This window comes from Amblyraja radiata, chromosome 4 (assembly GCF_010909765.2).
Source record: "Amblyraja radiata isolate CabotCenter1 chromosome 4, sAmbRad1.1.pri, whole genome shotgun sequence".
Classification (NCBI taxonomy): Eukaryota; Metazoa; Chordata; class Chondrichthyes; order Rajiformes; family Rajidae; genus Amblyraja; species Amblyraja radiata.
The window spans coordinates 3,497,260-3,520,777 of record NC_045959.1 but is presented as its reverse complement, the minus strand read 5'-3'; the positions used below and the strand labels follow the sequence as shown (position 1 = coordinate 3,520,777).

The following is a 23,518-nucleotide window of genomic DNA, read 5'->3' as shown; positions in this document are numbered from 1 at the left end:
CCGTGATGATAGAAAATATTTCTGTAAGTATTTTTGTGTTAAAGAATCACCAGATTTGAAAACAATGGCATAGAAATTAGAATGTGCCTGGTTTTGGATTGAACAAATCATTTTATTGAATTTATCATACGGTAAAAGACACGCGTCTGGCTCCAGTTCCAGTGTCAGAGGCAGTTCTCCAGGCACATGACAAAGAAAGTTCATGCAACAATGCCAACTGGAAGGTAACAGACCACATATGGTGGCCAACTGGAAGGTAGCAGACCACACATGGTGGTCAACTGATGCCAGTGGTTTGGACATGGAACTCGGGTGGCATTTTTTCATTTCTGGTGCTTTCATATTCGTGTTAGTGCTGGACTATAGTATGCTGTGAACAGCAGCACATGTGATTCTCAGACCGATTAGAAAACGCACAGGTTTTCGGGAGTACCACTGGAGTTCCTCCAGCATCTGCAGTTCCTGTGTCTCCAAGGTTCTCCTTTGTGGATTGTTATAACATATAACCATATAACAATTACAGCACGGAAACAGGCCATCTCAGCCCTACAAGTCCGTGCCGAACACTTATTCTCCCCTAGTCCCATCTACCTGCACTCAGACCATAACCCTCCCTTCCTTTCCCATCCATATACCTATCCAATTTATTTTTAAATGATAAAATCGAACCTGCCTCCACCACTTCCACTGGAAGCTCATTCCACACAGCTACCACTCTCTGAGTAAAGAAGTTCCCCTTCATAATTGTTCTAGGAAAAATGACAAAACAGTTACTTTCAAAAACAGGGAAGTTGTTGAACTTGTTGTTCGGGACACAACTGAAGCATTGCAAACAAATCCTGACCTCCACACTTTAGGATTTGAAGGACCAGAGAGGATGCAGATCTGATGTTCCCATAATATGAGCAATTTCAGTTCTAGGACTGGACTGGAGACATTCTCCTGGAGGCAAAAAAGGTTGAGAGGAGATTTGAGAATAGAGCACAGATGTTACCTCTGTTCATTGGTGTTAGCAGAGAAAGCAGGTAATTTGCCCATTCCCTCCACACATGCCGCCTGACCGGCTGAGTTCCTCCAGCATCTGCAGTTTCTTTGTCTCCAATGTTTTCCTTTGTGGATGTTCTAAGAATGATGACAAAAGAGTGACTTTCACTCAGAGTGGAGGTATGCCCTGAAATTCACTGCCGGTAAGTGATAGAAACAGAATTAGTGCCTTTAAAATAAAATTGAATTAACCAGACAAAGAAAGCAATTTGCAGGGATATGGGTAAAGACCAGGGGACTGAGGTGATGGGACTCCTCTTCACAGAGGCACAAGTCAAATGGCTGAATAGTATCATCCCATCCCTTGAATTACATGATTCTATAAAGCAAATGTCACCATACACCTTGAGTGCAGCATTAGGTTCAACAGAGCATTTGGAATAGAAGCAGAGGTAGGCCTGAATCATGTCTGAGAATCATGTAGGCCTGAATCATGTCCATCTGAGTTTGTGCCTTCTGGCACTAATTACATTCCCCTTGATTCTCTTAATATCAACAAAAAGCTATTGATATCTATTTCAATCCTGAGCTGCCACCTGGATAGAGGGTTGGGTAAAGAAATTGTCCCGAATGTGTGATCCTTTATTTTGAATACAACACTTCATTCTAGATGCCCAGATCAGGAGAAACAACAGACACAAAATTAGCAGATGTTGGAATCTTAAGTAAAACATAAAATGCTGAAGTAACTCAGCAGGTCAGGTACCAATTTCAATTCAATTTAAAAACTTAATTGGCATGATAAAAAAACATTGTTATATTGCCAAAGTATAAAACATGACAAACATATTTAAAATGCATAAGTATAAATACAAGTATACAGTGCATGGATAGATATGTCCCTGTACATAAACTCGCAATAGGCCTATAGCCCTTTATTGATTGCTACACGTTCTTGCAGCTGTCAGCAGTACAACACAATAGCAAGTTTAGCAATTTAATATTAATTTCTTAGTGTTAGTTAATGTCAATAATTGTGTGCGTACATATGTGCATGTTGGTCATTCACCGTCTCTCAGGTTATGGCATGCTGTTACGTATTGTGCACCAAGATGTGCCGTATTTCCTTCGCCAAGGATTATTCTTAGTTTTGATGTATCATCTAGTTCTTTAAAATCAGGGGTTGCCACACTGAGTCATATGTGGATGGATTGCATAGGTGACATCTTAGGTATGTTTTGTCTCACCAACACCTCTTTTCCACCTGCCTATTCCCTCCACAGATGCTGCCTGACCTGCTGAGTTACTCCTGCACTTTGTGCTTTACAGGAGCAACATCATCCTGGCATCCGTCCTAACAATCTCCATGAGAACATTGTATGATTCAATTAATTGCTCAGCAGCAAAGCTAGTTGAGGTGAGTCTCTGAATATTTAAAAGGCTCCTAATCTGACTGGGTCTATGTACATAAATCAGGCATTGTGTAATTGGAAATCTGATCCAACGCAACTGTAAATTAGATCAAAAAGGGACTTTCCAAACACGAAATGCAATTGGTCCCCATATTTCAATCATGTTATACGTGTCTGCATTATTTCCATTGATTAAAAGGAAGGTTGTGGATGTGGAGTCGCACACACAATAACCACCCCCCGCACACACAGAGGGGAGGGGGGTGAGAGGGAAAGGAGGCAGGAGGGGAGGGGGGGAGATAGAGGAGGGGGAGAGAGGAGGGGAAGAGGTGAGGGGGGGCGGGGGAGTGGTTGTGGGGGAGGGGGGGAAGAGGGGGGGGAAGGGGGAGGGAGAGAGGAGAATGAAGAGATGGGGGTAGAGGAGGGGGGAGAGAGAGGAGGGGGGGAGGAGAGGAGGGGGGAGAGGAGAGAGGAGGGGGGAGAGAGGAGGGGGAGGAGAGGAGAGCGGGGGGGAGAGAGGAGGAGAGGAGAGGGGAGAGAGGGAGGGGAGAGGAGAGAGGAGGGGCGAGGAGGGGAGGGAGAGGAGAGTGGGGGGAGAGAGCAGAGGAGGGGGGGAGAGAGGAGAGGGGGGGAGAGAGAGATGAGGGGGGAAAGAGGAGGGGGGGGAGAGGAGGAGGGGGGGAGAGAGAGGGGGGGGAGAGGAGAGGAGGGGGAGACGAGAGAGGAGGGGGAGAGAGGAGAGAGGAGGGGGGGAGAGGGGGAGAGGAGAGGAGGGGGGGAGAGAGAGGAGGGGCGGGAGGAGAGGAGGGGAGAGAGGGGGGGGGAGAGAGAGGAGGGAGGGGGGGAGAGAGGGAGGGGGAGGGGGGAGAGAGGGAGAGAGGAGGGAGGGGGGGAGAGAGGAGGGGGGGGGAGAGAGAGAGGAGGGGGGGCAGAGAGAGGAGGGGGTGGGCAGAGAGGAGGGGGGCGAGAGAGAGGAGGGGGAGAGAGAGAGGGGGGGGGAGAGAGAGGAGGGGGGGAGACGAGAGAGAGGGGGGGGAGAGAGAGAGGCAGGGGGGGGAGAGAGAGGAGGGGGGGGAGAGAGACGAGAGGGGGGGAGAGAGAGGAGGGGGGAGGAGAGAGAGGACGGGGGGGATGAGAGGAGGGGGGAGAGGAGGGGGGGGAGAGGAGGAGGGGGAGAGGGGGAGAGGGGAGAGGGGGGGAGAGAGGAAGGGGGGAGAGGAGGAGGGGGGGAGAGGAGGAGGGGGGGGGAGGAGGAGGGGGGAGAGGAGAGGGGGGGAGAGGAGGGGGGGAGAGGAGGGGGGGAGAGGAGGGGGGGAGAGGAGGAGGGGGGGAGAGGAAAGGGGAGGGGGGGAGAGGAGGAGGGGGGGCGAGGGAGGAGGGGGGAGAGGAGGAGGGGGGGAGAGGAGGAGGGGGAGAGGAGGAGGGGGGAGAGGAGGAGGGGGGAGAGGAGAAGGGGGGGGAGAGGAGGGGGGGGAGAGGAGGGGGGGGAGAGGAGAGGGGGGGAGAGGAGAGGGGGGAGAGGAGGAGGGGAGAGGGAGGGGGGGGAGAGGAGGGGGGGGAGAGGAGGGGGGGGAGAGTGAGGGGGGAGAGGAGGGGGGGAGAGGAGGGGGTGGGAGAGGAGGAGGCAGGGAGAGGAGGGGGGGGGAGATGAGGATGCGGGGGAGAGGAAGAGGGGGGAAGAGGAGGAGGGGGGAGAGAGGAGAAGGGGGGAGAGGAGGAGAAGGGGGAGAGGAGAAGGGGAGAGGAGAAGGGGGGAGAGGAGAAGGGGGAGGAGGGGGGGGAGAGGAGGGGGGGGAGGAGGGGGGGGAGGGAGGAGGGGGGGTGAGAGGGTGAGGGTGAGAGGGTGAGGGTGAGAGGGGGAGGGTGAGAGAGGGGGAGGGTGAGAGAGGGGGAGGGTGAGAGAGGGGGAGGGTGAGAGAGGGGGAGGGTGGGGAGGAGAGGGGAGGAGAGGGGAGGAGAGGGGAGGAGGGAGAAGGAATGGGTGTCTTTTAATTATTAGAGTAAATGGTGACTTGTTTTATTCTGTTTAAGAGGGAACTGCAGATGCTGGAAAATCGAAGGTAGACAAAAATGCTGGAGAAACTCAGCGGGTGAGGCAGCATCTATGGAGCAAAGGAAATATGCAACGTTTTGGGTCGAGACCTTTCTTCAGACTTGTTTTATTCTGCTCTCTTTCTGACTGCTATGAATCCCAGACTTCAAGCAGTTATTGCATGCAAAGGATATGCAACAAAATACTAAACATGACTACTTTACATGACATTGCTGTGTCCCAAACATTATGGTGACCTGAAATGGGGGGGGGGGGGGGGAACTATGTATAAACACTGCTGTGATTTCTACATGGTGAAACCAAAATGTATAAAAATGGCCTTTATTAAAATCTGACAATGTGCACTTTAACCACGTTATTTGTTCTATTACAAATCTCAAATTGTGCACAGAAGCAACTAAATAAATGATAGGCATTTGACCCAAACATTATGGAGGGCACTGTACAATAAAAGCAAGGTCCAGTTTAGCAGACTCTGAAATTGGAATGATTTAATATGTAAACTTCTGTTGTCAAATGCACTTTTTTTTTTTTTAATGTTTGAAACAAGAGCACCAGACAATAAATTTTCAATTATTGAGCTATTGGAACATTTTGTTTGCAGAAGAATTCAACCCATTTTATACATCAACACCAAATATTAAGTTATTTAATAGAAGAGTAATTACACAGGATCATGACTAATGCACCTGTAGTCTGCATAATGAAAATTATTCAAATATTTCCTTTGCTTCATAAAATTAATCTCTTGTTGAGAACAAGCTGATGGAACACTTGAGCACAAATGATGCACTGAAGTAAGATGACCAACATCTACCAAAGTTTGGGAAAGGACAGTAAGCCATTCTTCTTTCCTGAAGTACACAAAATAAACTCACTAATCTTAAGATCCATAATATCCTTTTATTTATGCAATACCAATACAGGATATGAACCTTACTATGAAAAACAATACAAAATACCTGGTATAATCTCCTGGCCAAGATTCTTGTCTACACAGGAGGCTATTCATACAAGTATAAAGTGTTGATCAACCTCAGGAACACACTGATACACTCAAATATACTGTCACATCCAATGTCAACTTACAATATAGATCAATATTATTGACTCCAGTTATTTATTTTGTTTACACAAACGAAATGACACTGAAATCCTCAAGTTGCATCATTTATAATATTTGAATATATCCATTCTGCCTTGAAATTATAAGTATAAACACAATACAGCAATTTTGCATGGCCCAACATGCAACAAGATGACATATAACATTTAAATAAACAAGTTAAAGGAATGACTCAAAGCAAAAGTGAAGTACAAACATGCCACCTGATACAAAGTATGGCATTTCAATTAAGTTTAATTTTACTGTGTGAACTGACACAGATTCACAAAGGACTGGTGTGAAGCTGGTTTTAAATGTTATTATGTTTCTGGGCAGTTCCTTAACAAAAACACTTTCAAAATGGCCAATGTGATTAGATAACTTCACAACAGTCTGTGAAACAGCTCTGTGCTTTATCCAATTAATTACATTTCCATTTTAAGGGTTTCTACAACCAAAGTACTTTAAGAAAACATACACCAATTTTTTTTAAATACTACAATAATCCCAAAAGTACTTCATCATTAATCAGCTAATTATAATTACCCTTTCACTTAAAGTAACCATCAAAGTCTGTTGCATTGTTGGGCTCCACAAGTGTCTCTTTAGCCATCCTATTCCCCAAGTCTCCTTAGGCTCAATTGGAAACTGCTATTATCAGCACTTCGATTGTAGTAGACTGATGTCTCTTGAGCCAAGGAACCACATTTCATTCAAATTAACTGGTTGTAAATTTCCACTGCTGAGATGTGAAGATGCAGGTCTAACAAAACATATAAAGATTTCCCACCGCTATACGTTTCAAACAATAATTGTTGGATGCAAACTTAAAAGCTCTCTGCACTTCTATTACAGATTACCAGACCTCAGCTTGCTTGCCACTCAATTATTCAGCCCCATTCCTCCTTTACTTTAAGTTTTTTTTTTGTTGGATATTTCAATTGTCAGGCTTTTTTTAGTTCCTTATATATTATGCCTGAATTTGCCTGCAGTTTACAAAAGATCCGTCCTTAAATGGAGTATATACAGATGCAAACAAATGCAGCAGCTCAGCCTTGAAAAAAATCCTGGGCCCTTTCAAATGGCTGCTATTACAAAGAACTTCCCTGCAATTTGTCTGGATGAAAATGTATCACCAGGTGTAAATAAACAACCGATCACCAATCAATCTCATTAAATCTCACGTAAAATGTTTTTAAACATTTATTAGGCTGGTGGACATCTGTAGCTAAAATCCAATAGCTGGGGGTCACAATCGAATCAAATAAGCTTTTCAATATGTTTCACGTTGTAAGTTCTCAAATAATGCAGCATTGTGACTCACACCTACTGCCAATTGTATATGTCCATCAAACAAATGTTTTCGCAAGGTTACCATATAGATATTGATGTAGACAGTTAGTAACTTGTTGAAAACCAGGCATTTACTTTTCTAACATTGAGGTAAAGAACAAGACTGACTATGAAATATTGCTGTTGTTCTTCCAACCATATTAGCTCCATATGAACTTTCCCTTCATGGTCCTTGTATTCAATTGTCTGTCTCTGGCCCAGATAGCTAAATCGGATGTCAGGTGTAGAAGTGGATTGCAAAGCCACAGGTGAGCTTATGCACCAGAATGGCTTTTCTGTTTCATCCAAAACAGTCACATCCATCAAGCAACAATGCTGGAAAAAAATGTAAATAAAGGATGGCATAAACATAATGAGACACTGACAGCAGAAAATATGAGCTATTAAACAAATATCAAACGTGTGTCTGAGGAGCAAACTAATTGTGATGTGATAAATAGGACACTAGTTTAAAACGTTGACATGTAACTTAAGTCATGTCTTTTTCATAAAGCCATAGAAATTAACTTCAGTTTCTAGGCGTGTGATGTTGCACTATTCCACATAAATTTGATTATGGAAAATATCCAAATTCTGATATCCTGTCAAATATAAAGTACCAAAACTGACTACATGGAAGGGAAGAACACATATTAATAGCTACTAGTCCTCTACCAAACCCTCCACTCGTCATCAATTTAAAGAGAGTCTTGTGCACCATCAATAAGCAGCTGTTAAGAAATCACCTGGACAAAGGTGATGAGGCCCAATGATCGATGATTAAAAGATAGACTTCAAATATGATCTCTAAAGCAAAAAGCGGGCATCATCATTATCAAACCACAGAATACTAATTCTCATACTTGTATTTTGCCTTTTAAGAACTCTGTATTCCAAGGGATGTAGATACTTCCACTGATGGTGCTGTGCTGGGACTCATTCTCTAAACTTATGATCATTATTTGCAAGAAGCCATTCTGGACAGATTCTGAAATAATGAGAAAGCATTAGTAATAACGTCTGTAACAGTAATGGGAAACAGTAGTAAATTGAAATCTAATGCTAATAGAAATAAAATACTTACTAGCAAAGAAAGTATACGGACTAAAGAAAGATGGTTTCAGAAAAGATTTAAAACTGTAAAGATTTGTTTAATTCACTTTCAACGGTTCAAGTTTCCATTCCCAATAGTACTTCTTTTTAATTTATTAAATTGGCTATTTTGAAGCTGGAGTCCTCCCCTGCTGCACTTGTCAACAGATCCCTGATCATCAAAGTGCTGCTTTTGGACTCGTTGTTGCTCTCCTGGTGGTTTAGTTGCCACCAAAAATTGACAACTTTATATAAAAATGACTCTACAGAACAGAGTAAAAGGGAGACCAAAAAAACCCTTCCCTGTTCCGTTGAAGGGAAATGGAGCCAAAATTTAACCACTATGTTGCAAATATCATTTGGACAAAAGCCATACAAACCAAAATTACCTTTTCTGCAGTATAGGTTGTGAAAGCTGCCAGACATGCAAGAGCTTCTCCCGTTGTGCAAAGCAATGTGGCAATGATAGCCAAGTAGCCCATATTCTGAGACAACATCATCTGCCACTGGGTCATGAGATGGTGGCATATATGGGCTTTTAATTAAAAATATATCAAATAAAGAATATGAGTAAAATAAAGTTTCACGATGTCCAAGCAATCACTATCTACATACGTTATACAATAGCAGAGGAACATCTTTCGGATAAGTTTATCTAAACCTCATGCTAATAGTTTGATCGTCAAGATAAACAAAGACACTCTTTGTAATCTATAGTTATAAAAATAAATGTATATAAATACAATGCAACCCAAGTAATGAATAATTGAAATATAATCTAGCTATTCTTTAGAATTTCAGACAAATGCAATTCTCCTTACCAGGAAACGGACCCTAATGTGCTCTTCTCAATGAGTTGATGGAAATGAAGATTTGCAACAATAACAGCCAATTCCCCATCCTCCTAAGAACATTAAAAAAAACATAATGATTTAGAATTTATGCCCGATGTCATTATTCATCAGGAAGATCATTCTGGTATCATCACAACTGCACAGGTGCAAAATAAAACACATTCACTTTGTTGCTCATGGCACATCTTATTGTGAAGATGAAACATGTGGTTCTCAGATTTATCCAATTATCATAATAAACAAATAGCTGGACATTTTTTCTGTTGAATTTATGGTGCAATTATAATTCCAACATTATCACGGCATGTTCACTGCACAAGAGGCTTTGCGGACCACTAAGTCTCTACTGATTAGATTATTCCAGTTGGTCCCATTCAATTAGATCACTCCCTGGTGCATTACTAATTCTTTCCCAATAAATATATACCCTGCTCCATCCCCTTTGAATGCTATAATTTAATCTGCCTCTACTACTACTACCCTTACCACTGCATTTCAGGCCCTAATTACTTGCTGTATAAACAAGATTTCCTTCAAGGACCTTTGTTTTATTTCCCAATCAATTCCATGTTTATTAATTCTTGATCACTGCCAATTAAAACAGTTTTTCTCCATCTACTGTTTATGCTTGCGACCTCCTCTATTCTGAAGAGAACCATGTCCATTTTTAGAGTCTATTCATATAATTAAGGTGCCACGTGCCTGTAATGTTCTAAATGCCCTACTGCTACATCTTTAATAACCTGTAGTAGCAATGTTACAACATTTTGAGATTTAAAAAATCAAGTCTGCAATTTATCCCATCAGATAAAGCATAAAAGGAAGTTTAATTTGACACATAATTCACTTTCATATCTTCAGTATTAAAAAAGTTATGCCCATTTTCATACTCGGAAATTACATCTTGTTCCCTATTGCTTTTCCATTGACTTAACACAAAAGCTGTGATCAAGAGCAGTCTAAAGCCCATAACTTTATTAAAAATTAAGAGAACTGAAATAAATGTTCAGTTATTATAGATTGAAGCATTCTGAAACAAATATTAAACAATCTTACTTGGATGACCTGAAATTAAAGCATATAATTAGTTAGTTACCCAATTGTAGCTAATTTCAAAATTCAATTACTAGATCTAAGCATCTATCCATTTCTTAAGGAAAGATTAACATTTTTAAATAGCCTAAATGTCCAAAGAACATTCACCCAAGAATTCACAATAAAATATGATTTTTAAATCTCATCGACATTAATTTATAGGTCAAATGGAAGGGATTTAGTGTTCAATTGCTGTAAATTAATGGCCATTTAAATCAGCTTGCAAGTGGGATTTTGTGGAACGCGCTGGTTTGGAACGCTGCCATTGCGGTGAATTTGAAGCCCATATGCGGCATGAAAGATACTGCGGGATTGAATGGACCCCCAAGTCAGCTACTCGCAACATAACATTTTGTGTAAAGGGATCTTAAGAAGCCCTTTTTAATGTAAAAATAAACAACCTACCTTGCCTTGTCCCCTACACGAGATCCGTCCCGTCTGGGTTCGCGGCTTTAGAGGATGATTTTTAATCTACTATAACAATTAAATAACCCAATTTAGTTTAAAAATACCTGCAGTGAACGAATTTCACAGCGATTTTTCGTCAGGAACTAAGTAGGCTGAACAACATCGATTTCAACAGCCGAGAGAAAATCGCGTTTTAAACCCGCCCCCCTCTCAAAGGCGACAAAGTCGCGCACACGGGCAGCGGCAGAACTGCATCGCCGCTGAAGGTAAGTTTTGCAACATACCTACCGATTGCTAACTCTTGCATTCGGATTCTCTACTTTGTTGCATAGGAATGTCAGCTGCATTTCTTTCAATGCAGAGTCCAGTGGATCCATCCACTTTCAAGGCAGCACTTGATTTATGATTTCAGGTCCAATGGACATGAAGGGTTTCGGGTCCCAATATTTTGTTAAGTATGTAAATGCTACTGATAGTGATCAAGATCTTCCACCCTTTGTGCTTCAAAATGTCAATGATTATTGTACAGGTATTGTACCAGGAATACAGATACGAAAAATAAATATTTTCAAGGTCTCGGATTATTCTCATTATTAATTCTCCAGTCTCATTCTCCAGGGGGGCGGGAGCATCATTCTACATTTACTTTACCTACTCTTTCCATATAATACTAGACCAAGTGTGACCCGTTGGGTCCCAGCATCACACGGGAGGGCTGGTCACCAACGCAATATTCCACCTCTCCACCAATTCCAATATTGCTCACCAGTGGGTGGGGTGGGGGGGGGGGGGCTTTCTGTTGCGCTAGTATGGGTGTTGCGGGCCGAAGGTACTGGTTTCCAGAGGGCTAACCGTTGCAACAATTTTAAAAGCCAAGCCAAGGCAAACAAATTGGGCAGCAGCCACCCGACAACCAAAATTCATTTTGTGAACACAAACTTGTTAAAAAGGCGAGGCAAACAATTGGGCAGCAGCCACCTTACAGCCGCATTGAGGGGACTCACCGTGGAGTAGACGTGCATTCAGTGTTATTCGCAGCTCAGAGAGCCGTGACCCTCTCGCTTCCTGGATCTGGCAGAGACTGAGTGAGGGACTACACTTCTGGGTTTTAAAGTCCTTCCCCCCTGCCGCCAGCGGGGGCAGCAGAGAGAATGGGGATTTAAAAAAAAACATTAATATCGCTCTGATTTTTCATCGATGGGAAAAATCCTCCGGTCCCGGAAGGCGGAGTGGGTCGCTGAGCGAGGTGGCTAAGAATGACGGCCGTAGGTGGTGGCGTTTGACCACAGTGGGCCAAAAGCGGTCAAGATCAGACTTTTAGTAATATAGATTTATAAACAGACTGGTCTGCAGTTTCTGGGTTTAAAACTACATCAGTGTTTGAAGAAGGATGCAACAGTTGTAATGTTTCAGTCCTCAGGACCCATCCCCAGTATCATTGTGTGATTGGAAGACCATGGACACTACCTCTGTGACTTCTTCCCTCAGCAACCCAAGATGCATTCTGTCAGGGTTAACTGATTTTTCTACTTTAAGAGCAGCTAGCCGTATTCTTATAGCTTCTCTTTACCAATAATTAGTCCATCCAAACACTCAGTTTTATGATAGTCCAGCAGCAGCAAGGACACTTGATGAAAAAAATCCCTCTTCCCACCCCCACTCCAGGCACTTTCCCTTGCAACCGCAGGAAATGCTACACTTGTCGCTTTACCTCCCCCCTTGACTCCATTCAAGGACTCAAGCATTCTTTCCAGGTGTGGCAGGGGTTCACCTACACCTCCTCCAACCTCATCTGTTGCATCCGCTGATCTAGGTGTCAGCTGCTCTACATCGGTGAGACCAAGCGTAGGCTTGGCGATCGCTTCGCCCAACACCTCCGCTCGGTTCGCAATAACCAACCTGATCTCCCGGTGGCTCAGCACTTCAACTCCCCGTCACATTCCGAATCTGAACTTTCTGTCCTGGGCCTCATCCATGGCCAGAGAGAGGCCCACCGTAAATTGGAGGAGCAGCACCTCATATTTCGCTTGGGTAGTTTACACCCCAGCGGTATGAACATTGACTTCTCCAATTTCAGGTAGTCCCTGCTTTCCTCTCTCCTCCCCTTCCCTATTCTCTCTCAGCCCACTGTCTCCGTCTCTTCCTTTCTTCTTCCCACCCCCCTCCCCTCCCACCCCCACCCTCACATCAGTCTGAAGAAGGGCTCGACCCGAAACATTGCCTATTTCCTTTGCTCCGTAGATGCTGCCTCACCCGCTGCGTCTGTCCAGCATATTTGTCTACCTTCGATTTTCCAGCATCTGCAGTTCCTTCTTAAACATCCTTCCTTCATTAATTTGTTAGTGTGATTTATTCTTTTTTCAGAGTATTAAAACCTGAATCTACATGTTTTGCAGTGCCACATGGGCCCCTGGGTAGAGAGTCAGCACTTGTAAAAAAAAAATCTGTCAATGGCAACAAGAGGGGAAAGGAGATAAACAGGTATGGGAAGAAGTAACATATCATGATTTTCACAGGGAAGACTGCCCTAACCAGGAAGAACAGAGATGGCTTCCCATGGCCATGGCTGGTCCAAATCTGTTACAATCACTGACAGCATTAGAGTCACAGATTGAATGTAGAGGAAGGAATTGCAGATGCTGGTTTAAACCGAAGATAGACACAAAAAGCTGGAGTAACGCAGCGGGACAGGCACCATCTCTGGAGAGAAGGACGGTGATGTCTGAAGAAGGATCTCTACTCGAAACGTCACCCATTCCCTCTCTCCAGAGATGCTGCTTGATTGCCTGAGCCTGCCCCAACCACTAAGTTAGTCCCAGATTGAAGTTATCTGTAGGGTGTATTTAGGATTTCATAGAAACTGATCTTTAGATCTACCAATACATTTTTTTAAATTTCAAATAAACTTAGTCATGTAAATTTGCATGTAGTTCATAACATGCACATAATGTGCTCTTCATTTTTTCTTGTATTATTTACACAAGTCATTACATACAACTCTTGTTCCAAGTCCTGTCATTAAATAATTAAAGTGAATTGCTCACATTGATGTGGGAAACAAAATGTACATAACACTTAATCAGAACAGTAAATGCCAGGCCCAGTAATCTAATGGGTGCAAGGAGTTGTGAATAAAGGTTGTCTGGTTATTTCATTTGTGTTTGTGTGACCTTGCTTGGTGAAACTGCTTGTAACATTAACTCACTTGCCAGCAACCCAGCAACAAGCCAGGGTATAAGCACCTCAACTTAATAAGTTTGTCACAGCCAATAAAGGTACTGGACTCTTCCAGAGTTGTCAGGTCATATTCCACAAGTAGAGATCGCCGGCGAGGGCTAAAAAAAACATTAGAAATTTAGATTGAAATTAAATTGAAAGATTTCTCAATTTCTGTTGATTAAAGAAAATTAACATTTCCTTTTATTTAAAATAACCATCTCAATTTATGCAAACCACTTTATAAAATCCAGATCTGCATGTTTCCACAGGACACTACAGCTTTAACTGAAACAAAATGATAAAAGGGGAAACATAGAATTTTACACATTGCATAATTACCCTGCATTAACTCTAATTACAAAGAAATAGGATAAAATAGTCTGCCTTTATTCTTCTAGATCCAAAGAATTGTTCAAAGTACGTGTACAGAAGGTTGTGATGATGCTCATCTGATAGTCCACAAGCCTGAATAAATAATCAGAGCTTAACCTCGACATATATTCGAACTAACTCAACAATATGCATTCAGATGGATAGCTAGAATGCTAAAGATCAACCGATCCTGAAACCAAGTGAAAATGTCAGTCACAATTTTCATCATGATTGTTCTTGAAAATTAAGAGTTCCACAAAAGAGGCATTCAACACACAAACAGTTTAAGTTTCTATGATGTAATGAGAATTTCAAATTGATTTAAAGTATTCCAGCCAAGTTTTCCATTTTGGCTGGAATACGTTATGTGTCAATAAGGTAATCAGGAAGATAGCGGAAGGATATGTATTGATATGTTTAACTTAGAAGTGACTATTCCTATGCCAACAGGTGCTCTCTTTGTTCATAGTGGGTGACAGCACTAGTCTTCAGATAATGATTCAGGTACCCGAGTGTTCAGTATACCCCAGATACCTTAAGATTGTTAATGGTTTGGACACGCTAGAGGCAGGAAACATGTTCCCGATGTTGGGGGAGTCCAGAACCAGGGGCCACAGTTTAAGAATAAGGGGTAAGCTATTTAGAACAGAGACAAGGAAACACTTTTTCCACACAGAGAGTTGTGAGTCTGTGGAATTCTCTGCCTCTGTGGAGGCTGGTTCTCTGGATACCTTCAAAAGAGAGCTAGCTAGGGCTCTTCAAGATAGCGGAGACAGGGGATATGGGGAGAAGGCAGGAACAGGGTACTGATTGTGAATGATCAGCCATGATCACATTGAATGATGGTGCTGGCTCGAAGGGCCGAATGGCCTACTCCTGCACCTATTGTCTATTCTAATGTATTTTGTGGTTGAGATGAGTTACGTTGATGAAAGGAGACAAGGATGGATTGGAGAGGACTTCCATGTGCTCTTGCTGTTAAAGGCCACCAAATCACATCCAAAAGGAAAATTGCAGAGATCACATAGATGAAATTCACTGCGTTGCAGCCACCCTAACAAGGAATGCTACAGATGGCACAGTCTAAGTGAGATTTTATTTAGAATCAAAATGCAATTTTTCCTCAGTTTAATAGTGCTCTATAGACCCATTTAAAGCAGGACAGAGGTGAGAGGAATCAGCCTTGTATCTAGTTCACGATCTGTACAATAAAAATAATGAAGTGCAGATAAACATCACAAGCAATTAAATTGCTTACACAGACAGCACAGTCAATTCTCCCCAAGCTTACCCATGCATTCCGGCTGTTTTACTTGGAGGAAATAATGGTGTGATTCCATACACACACAGTGTCTTGAGTCCACACAGAGGAGGCCATACTGCACCGTTCCAACATACGGTAGCAGATGTATCACTGAAGCAGGCTTTACCTTGCTCGTAGACATGTTCTTTCCCAGTTCTTTCGCAAAGAGCAATCATCCAGGTAATTCCAAGAGCTCTGAAAATACATCACTTTTTTTTTTAGAGATTTGATTATACTGTCATACAATACAATACAATATTTATTCCATGTCATTTGAACCTCAGTGAGGCTCAAACGAAACTCCGTTTCTACAGCCATCCAAACAAAACAATTCCTACAAGACACACAAACAATTCAATTCACACAAACATCCATCACAGTGAATCTCCTCCTCACTGAGATGGAAGGCAAAGTCTTTTCTCTCCCCTGTGTTCCATTTTTTTCTCCCGATGTTGAAGCCCCAGGCGGGCGATGGTAAGTCCCACGGCCATTAAGGCCAAGCCGGGCGATGTACGGCCCCGCTCCGGGTCTAAATGTCTCAAAGTTGGAGCCCCCGGCAGGCGTTGGAATGTCCCGCGGTCATTAAACCCACGCCGGGCGATGTACGGCCCCGCTCCGGGTCGTTCCATCCCCGCGACACGGGCTGGAGAAGTTGCATTGCGGAGCTCCGAAAAGCGGTCTCCACCCGGAACCGCGAGCTCCCGATGTTCCATCCACAGGTCATTAGGGTTAACTTCAATTCAAAATATTTTAAAAAATAGAGTTGCACTAGTAATTATACTTGATTTTCCTCTATAAAGCCAGTTAAGTGTCTCCCCCAAAGGAAACCATACAGAAAATATGGGCTACAATTACTTTTTATTGAAACTAACCAATGAAGACTATTTATGTAGTAAAAAGGATCAGAATTTACTTTTCCAACATCAGCAAAAGTTATTCAACTCATTACCATATAAGTATGTACAAGTACGTATATTTACTTCAGTCATATGACATTGTTATTAAATCATGTTTCTTACTTTACTGCTTCTCTCAATTTTGAGGGTAATCCTGTGTAACGGTTAATGGATTTCAGCAACAGCCCAACTCCTCTTGTGCCAGAGCTTGTACATTTACGTATATATTCTTTCTTCCAAAATCCTGGCGGACTGTCCTGGATAGAAATTCTACTCAACTTCTCAGTAGCTATACCTACAGCTTTTGGTTTCCAAGCCTTGCTTTTGGAGACAAAATAGCAGCAGTAGATTCTGTGCCAAATTAAACTGGAAAAGATACAGAAAAATACAAAATACTTTACGATTTTAGAAGGCAGATGGCTCTACAGTGGCATCATAAATGATAGCTTGGGGATATGTCTCAAACCAATGTGGAAGATTATTCAACAATGTTTAAACTGTTGGTACTGAAGTCACTTATTACACAAAAATCATTGCAAAACCGGTATTTTTTAAATATTGGTGGGAGGAAAGTCACCAAACATAACTTTAACAAGAGAAAATAAAACAACTTGGGTTCCATATGGCAAGCATTTTTTTTAAACAGTATTTTCAGTGAAGTCGTTTTTAATCTTAAATTTGGTCAGTAGATTATAACATCAAGTTATACGGTTGATTCAGAAATCAGTGGCCTTATACAAACTAAGAATGTATATCAACAAGAGGCATTTTTCTTTTTCATTACAAGGTAGATCGCCCCAATTTTAAAATATCAGATGATTTGTTTAACTCCAAATTAATGATCAACAAAATTGGTGTAGCCAGACTTTGTAGTTTTTAAAACATTGTAATCCATTGCCAAATGGGTTGCTTTTCCCTCATTTTTGTTACCTTCCCTACCCACCCTCACTCCTACCTCATCTACTATTCATTTTACTTTCTCCTACTCCACATCTTGTTGCCCCTCCACCCTCTGTCCCTGATCATCAATAAGCACAAATATTCCGAAGTCGTGGTTAGCAACGCCATAAAGATCCTGAAAGTGACTGCTCATAACTCTGCTAAACAAAATTAAACACTAATTCAATTCAGCAGTCATAGTAAGTCAAATTACTGAAGTTCAATGATCTAGCTTAGTCTACCCATAGATAAGACACAAAATGCTGGAGTAACTCAGCGGGACAGGCAGCATCTCTGGAGAGAAGGATTGGGTGATGTTTCGGGTCGAGACCCTTCTTCAGACGGATGTCAGGGGAGTGGGCAGTACATAGATAAGGAAGTGTTTAGATAAGGAAGTACAAGGTGTGAAAACAAGACAAGTTTCATTTAACCATGAAAAAAAGGAAAATTAGTCAACTCATATGTTATTTGCAGTTTTGGACTGGAATGACAGGAAGATCAGATCCTAACAGAGATCACTACTATTGTTAAAGAATATTCCATCTACCTTAAACAAAAGCATCCATGCCCACTTACTTGTCATTTGACATATGGTAGAAACGCTTGCTGACACAACCAGCACATAACAAGCAAGAAACATCTAGGTATGTAAAGATCTTCAGCAGAACTTCCCATGGTAAGCTAGAAATAATTGCCAGATTGTTACATTGTAATTTGAAAAACAATATTTAACACCATTAGATATGCTTATCTACCAAATCGGAACCATAGCAGTCTGAAAGAGAGCAGAATAAAGCAACTCATCATTTACTCTAATAATTAAAAGATATTTCACAATTTTAAAATATGCATTCAGGCATGACCAGTAATGTCATTTCATAGATATTTATCAAAGTTGTTTTTGTAATAATTTAAAAAATGCTCACAATGACCCACACCTTAAAGATACACCAGACATACTCATTTCAAAACTAAGAAAAAGTTAATGCAATAATAATTGCATAATTTAATCTACCGATTAAGTAACCAATATAAATAAATGAAATTGTAGGCTTTTATTCTTCAACCCAAAATCGAAACTTAACATGGATTTACACAAAAAGACTAATTAATGGAAATCACATTCATACAAATAAATTCACTGAAAACCTCATTTACAGGACAGTTTTCATAAACTTGGGAAATCACAAAGGGATTGTCCAGTTGAAATAATCTCAGATTCAGATTCAAATTTATTGTCATTGTGCAGTGTACAGTACAGAGACAACGAAATGCAGTAGCCTTGAAGCCTAGGCCAGTTAAATCAGTAAAACTTCAGCTAAGTTGGAAAAAGTCAAATATGCTATGAATATTTGTGTTTTCATCCATTTAAGCTTGTATATTGCTTTTTTTCATGGTTAAATGAAAAATAACATTGGACAGTGTACAATTAAGTTAGCTCAGTGCTGACAATCTACCCATCTAATAAAGAAACTGAGAGCTTGATTGAGATTTTAAATCTCACTTTGACTTGAACATGAACAGTGCCCTCCATAATGTTTGGGACAAAGACCCAATATTTATTTATTTGCCTCTGTACTCCACAATTTGAGATTTGTAAGAGAAAAAAAACAGATGTGGTTAAAGTGCACCATTGTCAGATTTAATAAAGACCATTTTTATACATTTTGGTTTCACCATGTAGAAATTACAGCAATGTATATACATAATCAGCCATTTGATGATCAGCCATGATCATATTGAATGACGGTGCAGGATCGAAGGGCCGAATGGCCTACTCCTGCACCTATTTTCTATGTTTCTATAGTCCCCACATATCAGGACACAATGTGTGGGACACAGCAATGTCATGTAAATTAAAGTAGTCATGTTTAGTATTTTGTTGCATATCCTTTGCATGCAATGACTGCTTGAAGTCTGTGATTCATGGACGTCACCAGTTGCTGGGTGTCCACTCCAATGATGCTCTGCCAGGCCTGTATTGCAGCCATCTTTAGCTAATGCTTGTTTTTGGGGCTTGTCCCCTACAGTTTTCTCTTCAGCATATAAAAGGCAAGCTCAATTGGGTTCAGATTGGGTGATTGACGGCCACCCAAGAATTCACCGTTTTTTAGCTTTGAAAAACTCCTTTGTTGCTTTAGCAGTATGTTTGGGATCATTGTCTTGCTGTAGAATGAACTGCCGGCCAATTAGTTTGGAGGCATTTGTCTGAACTGGAGCAGATAGGATGTATACTTCTACTTCAGAATTCATTAAGCTACTACCATCAGCAGTTGTATCATCAATGAAGATAAGTGAGCCAGTACCTTCAGCAGCCATACATGCCCAGGCCATAACACCCAACCACCGTGTTTCACAGATGAGGTGGTATGCTTTGGATCTTGGCCAGTTCCTTCTCTTCTCCATACTTTGCTCTTGCCATCACCCTGATATGTTAATCTTCGTCTCATCTGTCCACAAGACCTTTTTTCCAGTACTGCGGTTGCTCTTTTAAGTACTTCTTGGCAAACCGTAACCCGGCCATCCTATTTGTGTGGCTAACCAGTGTTTGGCATCTTGCAGTGTAGCCTCTATATTTCTATTAATGAAGTCTTCTGTGGACAGTGGTCATTGACAAATCCACACCTGACTCCTGAAAATTATGTTGCCTGAAATGGGGGAACTGTTTAAACACAGCTGTAATTTCTACATGGTGAAACCAAAATGTATAAAAATACCCTTTAATAAAATCTGGCGATGTGCACTTTAACCACATATGATTTTTTATATTACAAATCTCAAATTGGAGTACAGAGACAAATTAATAAATGATGGTTTTTGTTCCAAACATTATGGAGGGCACTGTAATATATCCAATACAACAGGGCAAGATATTTGAAGGTATAATGTATCAGGTGAGAATTCTTCTATTGAGGATCTCATGCAACAAGTTAACATGGGTCCACAATTAATTTCATTTGGAAACAGAGGTTTGCTATTTACCAAATAGTATTAACAATAAATATGCCTTAATGTTTTATAATGATCAGTGAGCACCCAATCATGTTTTTACTTTAAACTGGTTCTTTCTTGCAGAGAAGCTAATTATCAAGCTCAGCAAACTATGTAAATTATTCCAAATAGCAGATTTTCCTTCCTAACTTTAATTTCTCCATCACTACCAAAAAAATATATACAACTTATCTATGTATTTCAAAACACTACTAATTGTAAATGCTTTTGCTAAAAGCACCCTAATTGTTTAATAGAGAAATAGATTTTGAAGACATAAAAGCTATTGTTTTCATTGGCATATGTTGCATTGTGCAGCACCGAGGCAGAAAACATCCCCATAAGCAATTATGCATCCCAGCAGCAACAATAGCCCTAATAAATGCAAGGGACCATAAAAGGATGAAGGAGCAGATCAACTTTCAAAGATTTTCACCAAGCATTATCAGTACACCTCTGGCAGAAGCTTTGACTAAATACCATGGCTATACTCTGGGGGGAAAAAAAACCTTTTAAATAGCAAACTGCAGGGTGTACCTTTTTAAAGAAAAATAAATCAGTCAAAACTCAACAATGCATACGTAACTTACATTAGTGTCAAGTATGTTTCTAAAATTTGTAATAGCAGCAAAAACAATTGTGGCAAAAGTCTTGGTTTTATCTGAAATTGCATCTGCTGTTATGTAAAGTAATTACGAAATCTCAATTGAAATGTAATTTAACACAAAAATACTCCCCAGGAACATTGAAACGATCAATTAAAAATCTAAGCTGATAGTTCAATGCAGTACAGGCGAGATTCTGTTACACTTGAAACCAAGTATCCTCTGGCTTTTGCAGTGAATGTTAAAAATCAAACAGCAGGGGAGATTACTGCTCCAGGCAGGATTCATATCTTAACTCAACCCTAAACAACATTAATTTGTCACTATCACATTGCTGTTTGGTGTGTTGAGTGAAAATAGACTGCCATTAAGTCTATTTTGGCAAAATCTGACAAAAATGATTCAGAATGTAAGAAGTTCAGCTAAACCTTTGCGTCAAATATTATATATATAATATTTGACGCAAAGGTTTAGCTGAACTTCTTACATTCTGAATCATTTTTAAGAATCAGAAAAAAATGTTTTCTCTTCTTGAAAGATCTTTAGGCAATCGCCTTCCTGATAAGATTGAACAAATTCTCACAAGACCACTTTGGCTTGCGTTTTTCTCACTCCATGTTTGTAATTAATTTTCCCATGTGAAATAGAGAACCAAAAGCGTTATCTACACAATTTATTGACCCAACTCAAAAATGTAACCATTTACCCTTGAGCAAAATATCATTTATATTTGGTAGTTGAGATAATAAAACATATATGAATGATTGTACAAATGGATCCCAATTTTCAATAAATCCAATTTCCTTAAAAGTGAGTATCAACAGAATAGGCCCTTTAGGCTTGCATTGTAACATGTCCAATATTAATCACCATTGACATTGGTTACCCTGAAATGCCTCTGTTTTTAATTTATAATCCAGGATAGTACAATCATAATAATTTTAATCTTAAATAAGAGTCTTATTCATTTTAATCAATGGCAATTTTATTATTCAAGTCCGTGATTTGGGCCAAACTGAACGTGAGAGAATTGAATAAATTGTTAGATTGATGAGTTGTTATCATGTATATTGTGCAGAATGCCTCAAGCCACATATTTAAAACAAATCAAACAAAATACTTCAAATCCCAAACTATAAAAACAAACATAATAGCCACCTACTCTAAATAATGGTTTAATTATTCTTTATTCTAATATTTAAAATTCCAAAATGTACTTTCAAAGTGATCTTCAAATGAAAATAATGTTCCATACAGAGAATTAATTCGGTAAAGTTGATGTTTCCAATTCTCGCCCCCTCATAATGTGGAACTAAATATAATTGCAGCAGTTTCCACTCAACACTCCCCTAAAAGGTAATGCAGGTTGAGAGGACAATATCATTAAAGCCCTTGTGTATATGCCAGGAGGAGGGAAATATTGTTTCTGATACGTGCGTTATTAACTAACCTCTGACCTTTTACCTACCTCTCAACGGTGGTCAGACTTGTAGATCTCAATTTACCACATTTTGTTCCGTGGTAGGACCTCGAAAGCAGACTTGGGCCCCGTTTATGTCCAAAACTGAAACATTGCAACATTAAATAACTGAACAAAAACGTAACGAGATCAACCATTTCCTTAAAAACAAGAGTCAGGTGGGAGGAACCCAACCGCAAACAACCCCTATCCATTCCCTCCACAGATGCTGCCTGACCCACTGAGTTCCTCCAGCAGTTTGTGTTTTGGTCAAGATTACAGCATCTACAGTTCCTTATGCCACCCAAACTTTAATGGAGTTTATAGTTTGCTGCACTTTCGATACCGAGCGATGGTTTTCACATTCTACATTATGCAATCCTTACATTTTTTCTAATGTCACTGAAATAAACCAAAATGACATTTTCGGTCAATTGGTCAATGCTTGGGGGTGGCAGGTTATTGACTGCAGGCAATGAAGGAAACCCACGACGAATGCTGACAATAGACAATAGGTGCAGGAGCAGACCATTCGGCCCTTCGAGCCAGCACCGCCATTCAATGTGATCATGGCTGATCATCCCCAATCAGTACCCCGTTCCTGCCTTCTCCCCATATCCCCTGACTCCGCTATTTTTAATCAAATGAAAATCATCGGAAATGTTGGAAGTGCACAACAGTCCGGCACGAGGTTTAACGAGCAGGGAAGGGCCTTTGCTGGGGACTACAATGCATGGATCAACGCTGCCTGCATTGGCAGCAACAGTGTGCGCTACACACCAGGCACAGTGGGGAAAATAAATCTTCACCTGGAGCACACGTGGCCGAGCGCCGGCAGCCGAGCACCGGGCTGCTCTGAGCCGCCGTGCTGCAGGGTGAGCCGAGCGGAGACACCCAGACCACGGGGTCGTGGGTTGACCCGGCCCTTCGCCACCTCCGCTCGGCCTCCGCCTGTTGCCATCGCAGCCGGCAGGAGGACAACACACAACACACTGGCACCAGCGCGGCCGAGAGGAGTGGCTGGCTGGCCGGGGAAAGTCGGGCGTAAGTCGGTCGGCGTTTGAGGGTGGAAAGGGAGAGGAGGTGTGGATGGAGCAACCGGTTAGTGTTGGTGTCCAGGGGGAGGGAGCAGGTGCCGCAGGGTCTGGGCTTCACCTCCCACAAGGCGGGGCTCCCCCCTGATGGATGGATGTATCAATATCGCCAGACGACCAATAGCAATGAAGGGATGGCAACAACCGGCCTTTATGACGTCACGCCGTGCAATGGATACATTGAGAGAATGTGGACACAAAGGAACCGCAGATGCTGGTTTAAAAAAAAATAATAGTGTGCTGGAGTAACTTTAATTTATGATGCTTTTATAAGTGATATACTAAGATTTTATATGCACTTTATG

The 23,518-nt window shown here is 41.4% G+C and overlaps 1 protein-coding gene across 2 annotated transcripts; it reads right to left on the bottom strand.

The window, feature by feature from the left end:
* Positions 1-5,337: 5,337 nt before the first annotated feature.
* On the bottom strand, positions 5,338-23,306 carry fbxo15 (F-box protein 15). Of its 2 annotated transcripts, none has more exons than XM_033018920.1 (10): positions 22,929-23,306; positions 22,129-22,224; positions 17,641-17,745; positions 16,249-16,491; positions 15,218-15,424; positions 13,541-13,670; positions 8,800-8,882; positions 8,368-8,513; positions 7,750-7,874; positions 5,338-7,222 (listed from the first exon to the last, which is right to left on the bottom strand). In XM_033018920.1, the coding sequence occupies exons 1-10, from the start codon at positions 23,078-23,080 to the stop codon at positions 6,953-6,955; spliced, it is 1,557 nt and encodes a 518-aa protein (XP_032874811.1). In that variant the 5' UTR covers positions 23,081-23,306; the 3' UTR covers positions 5,338-6,952. The 2 variants fall into 2 exon arrangements, with proteins under 2 accessions (XP_032874811.1, XP_032874812.1); XM_033018921.1 differs by having other exon boundaries at positions 22,129-22,188; positions 22,929-23,244.
* Positions 23,307-23,518: the final 212 nt, after the last annotated feature.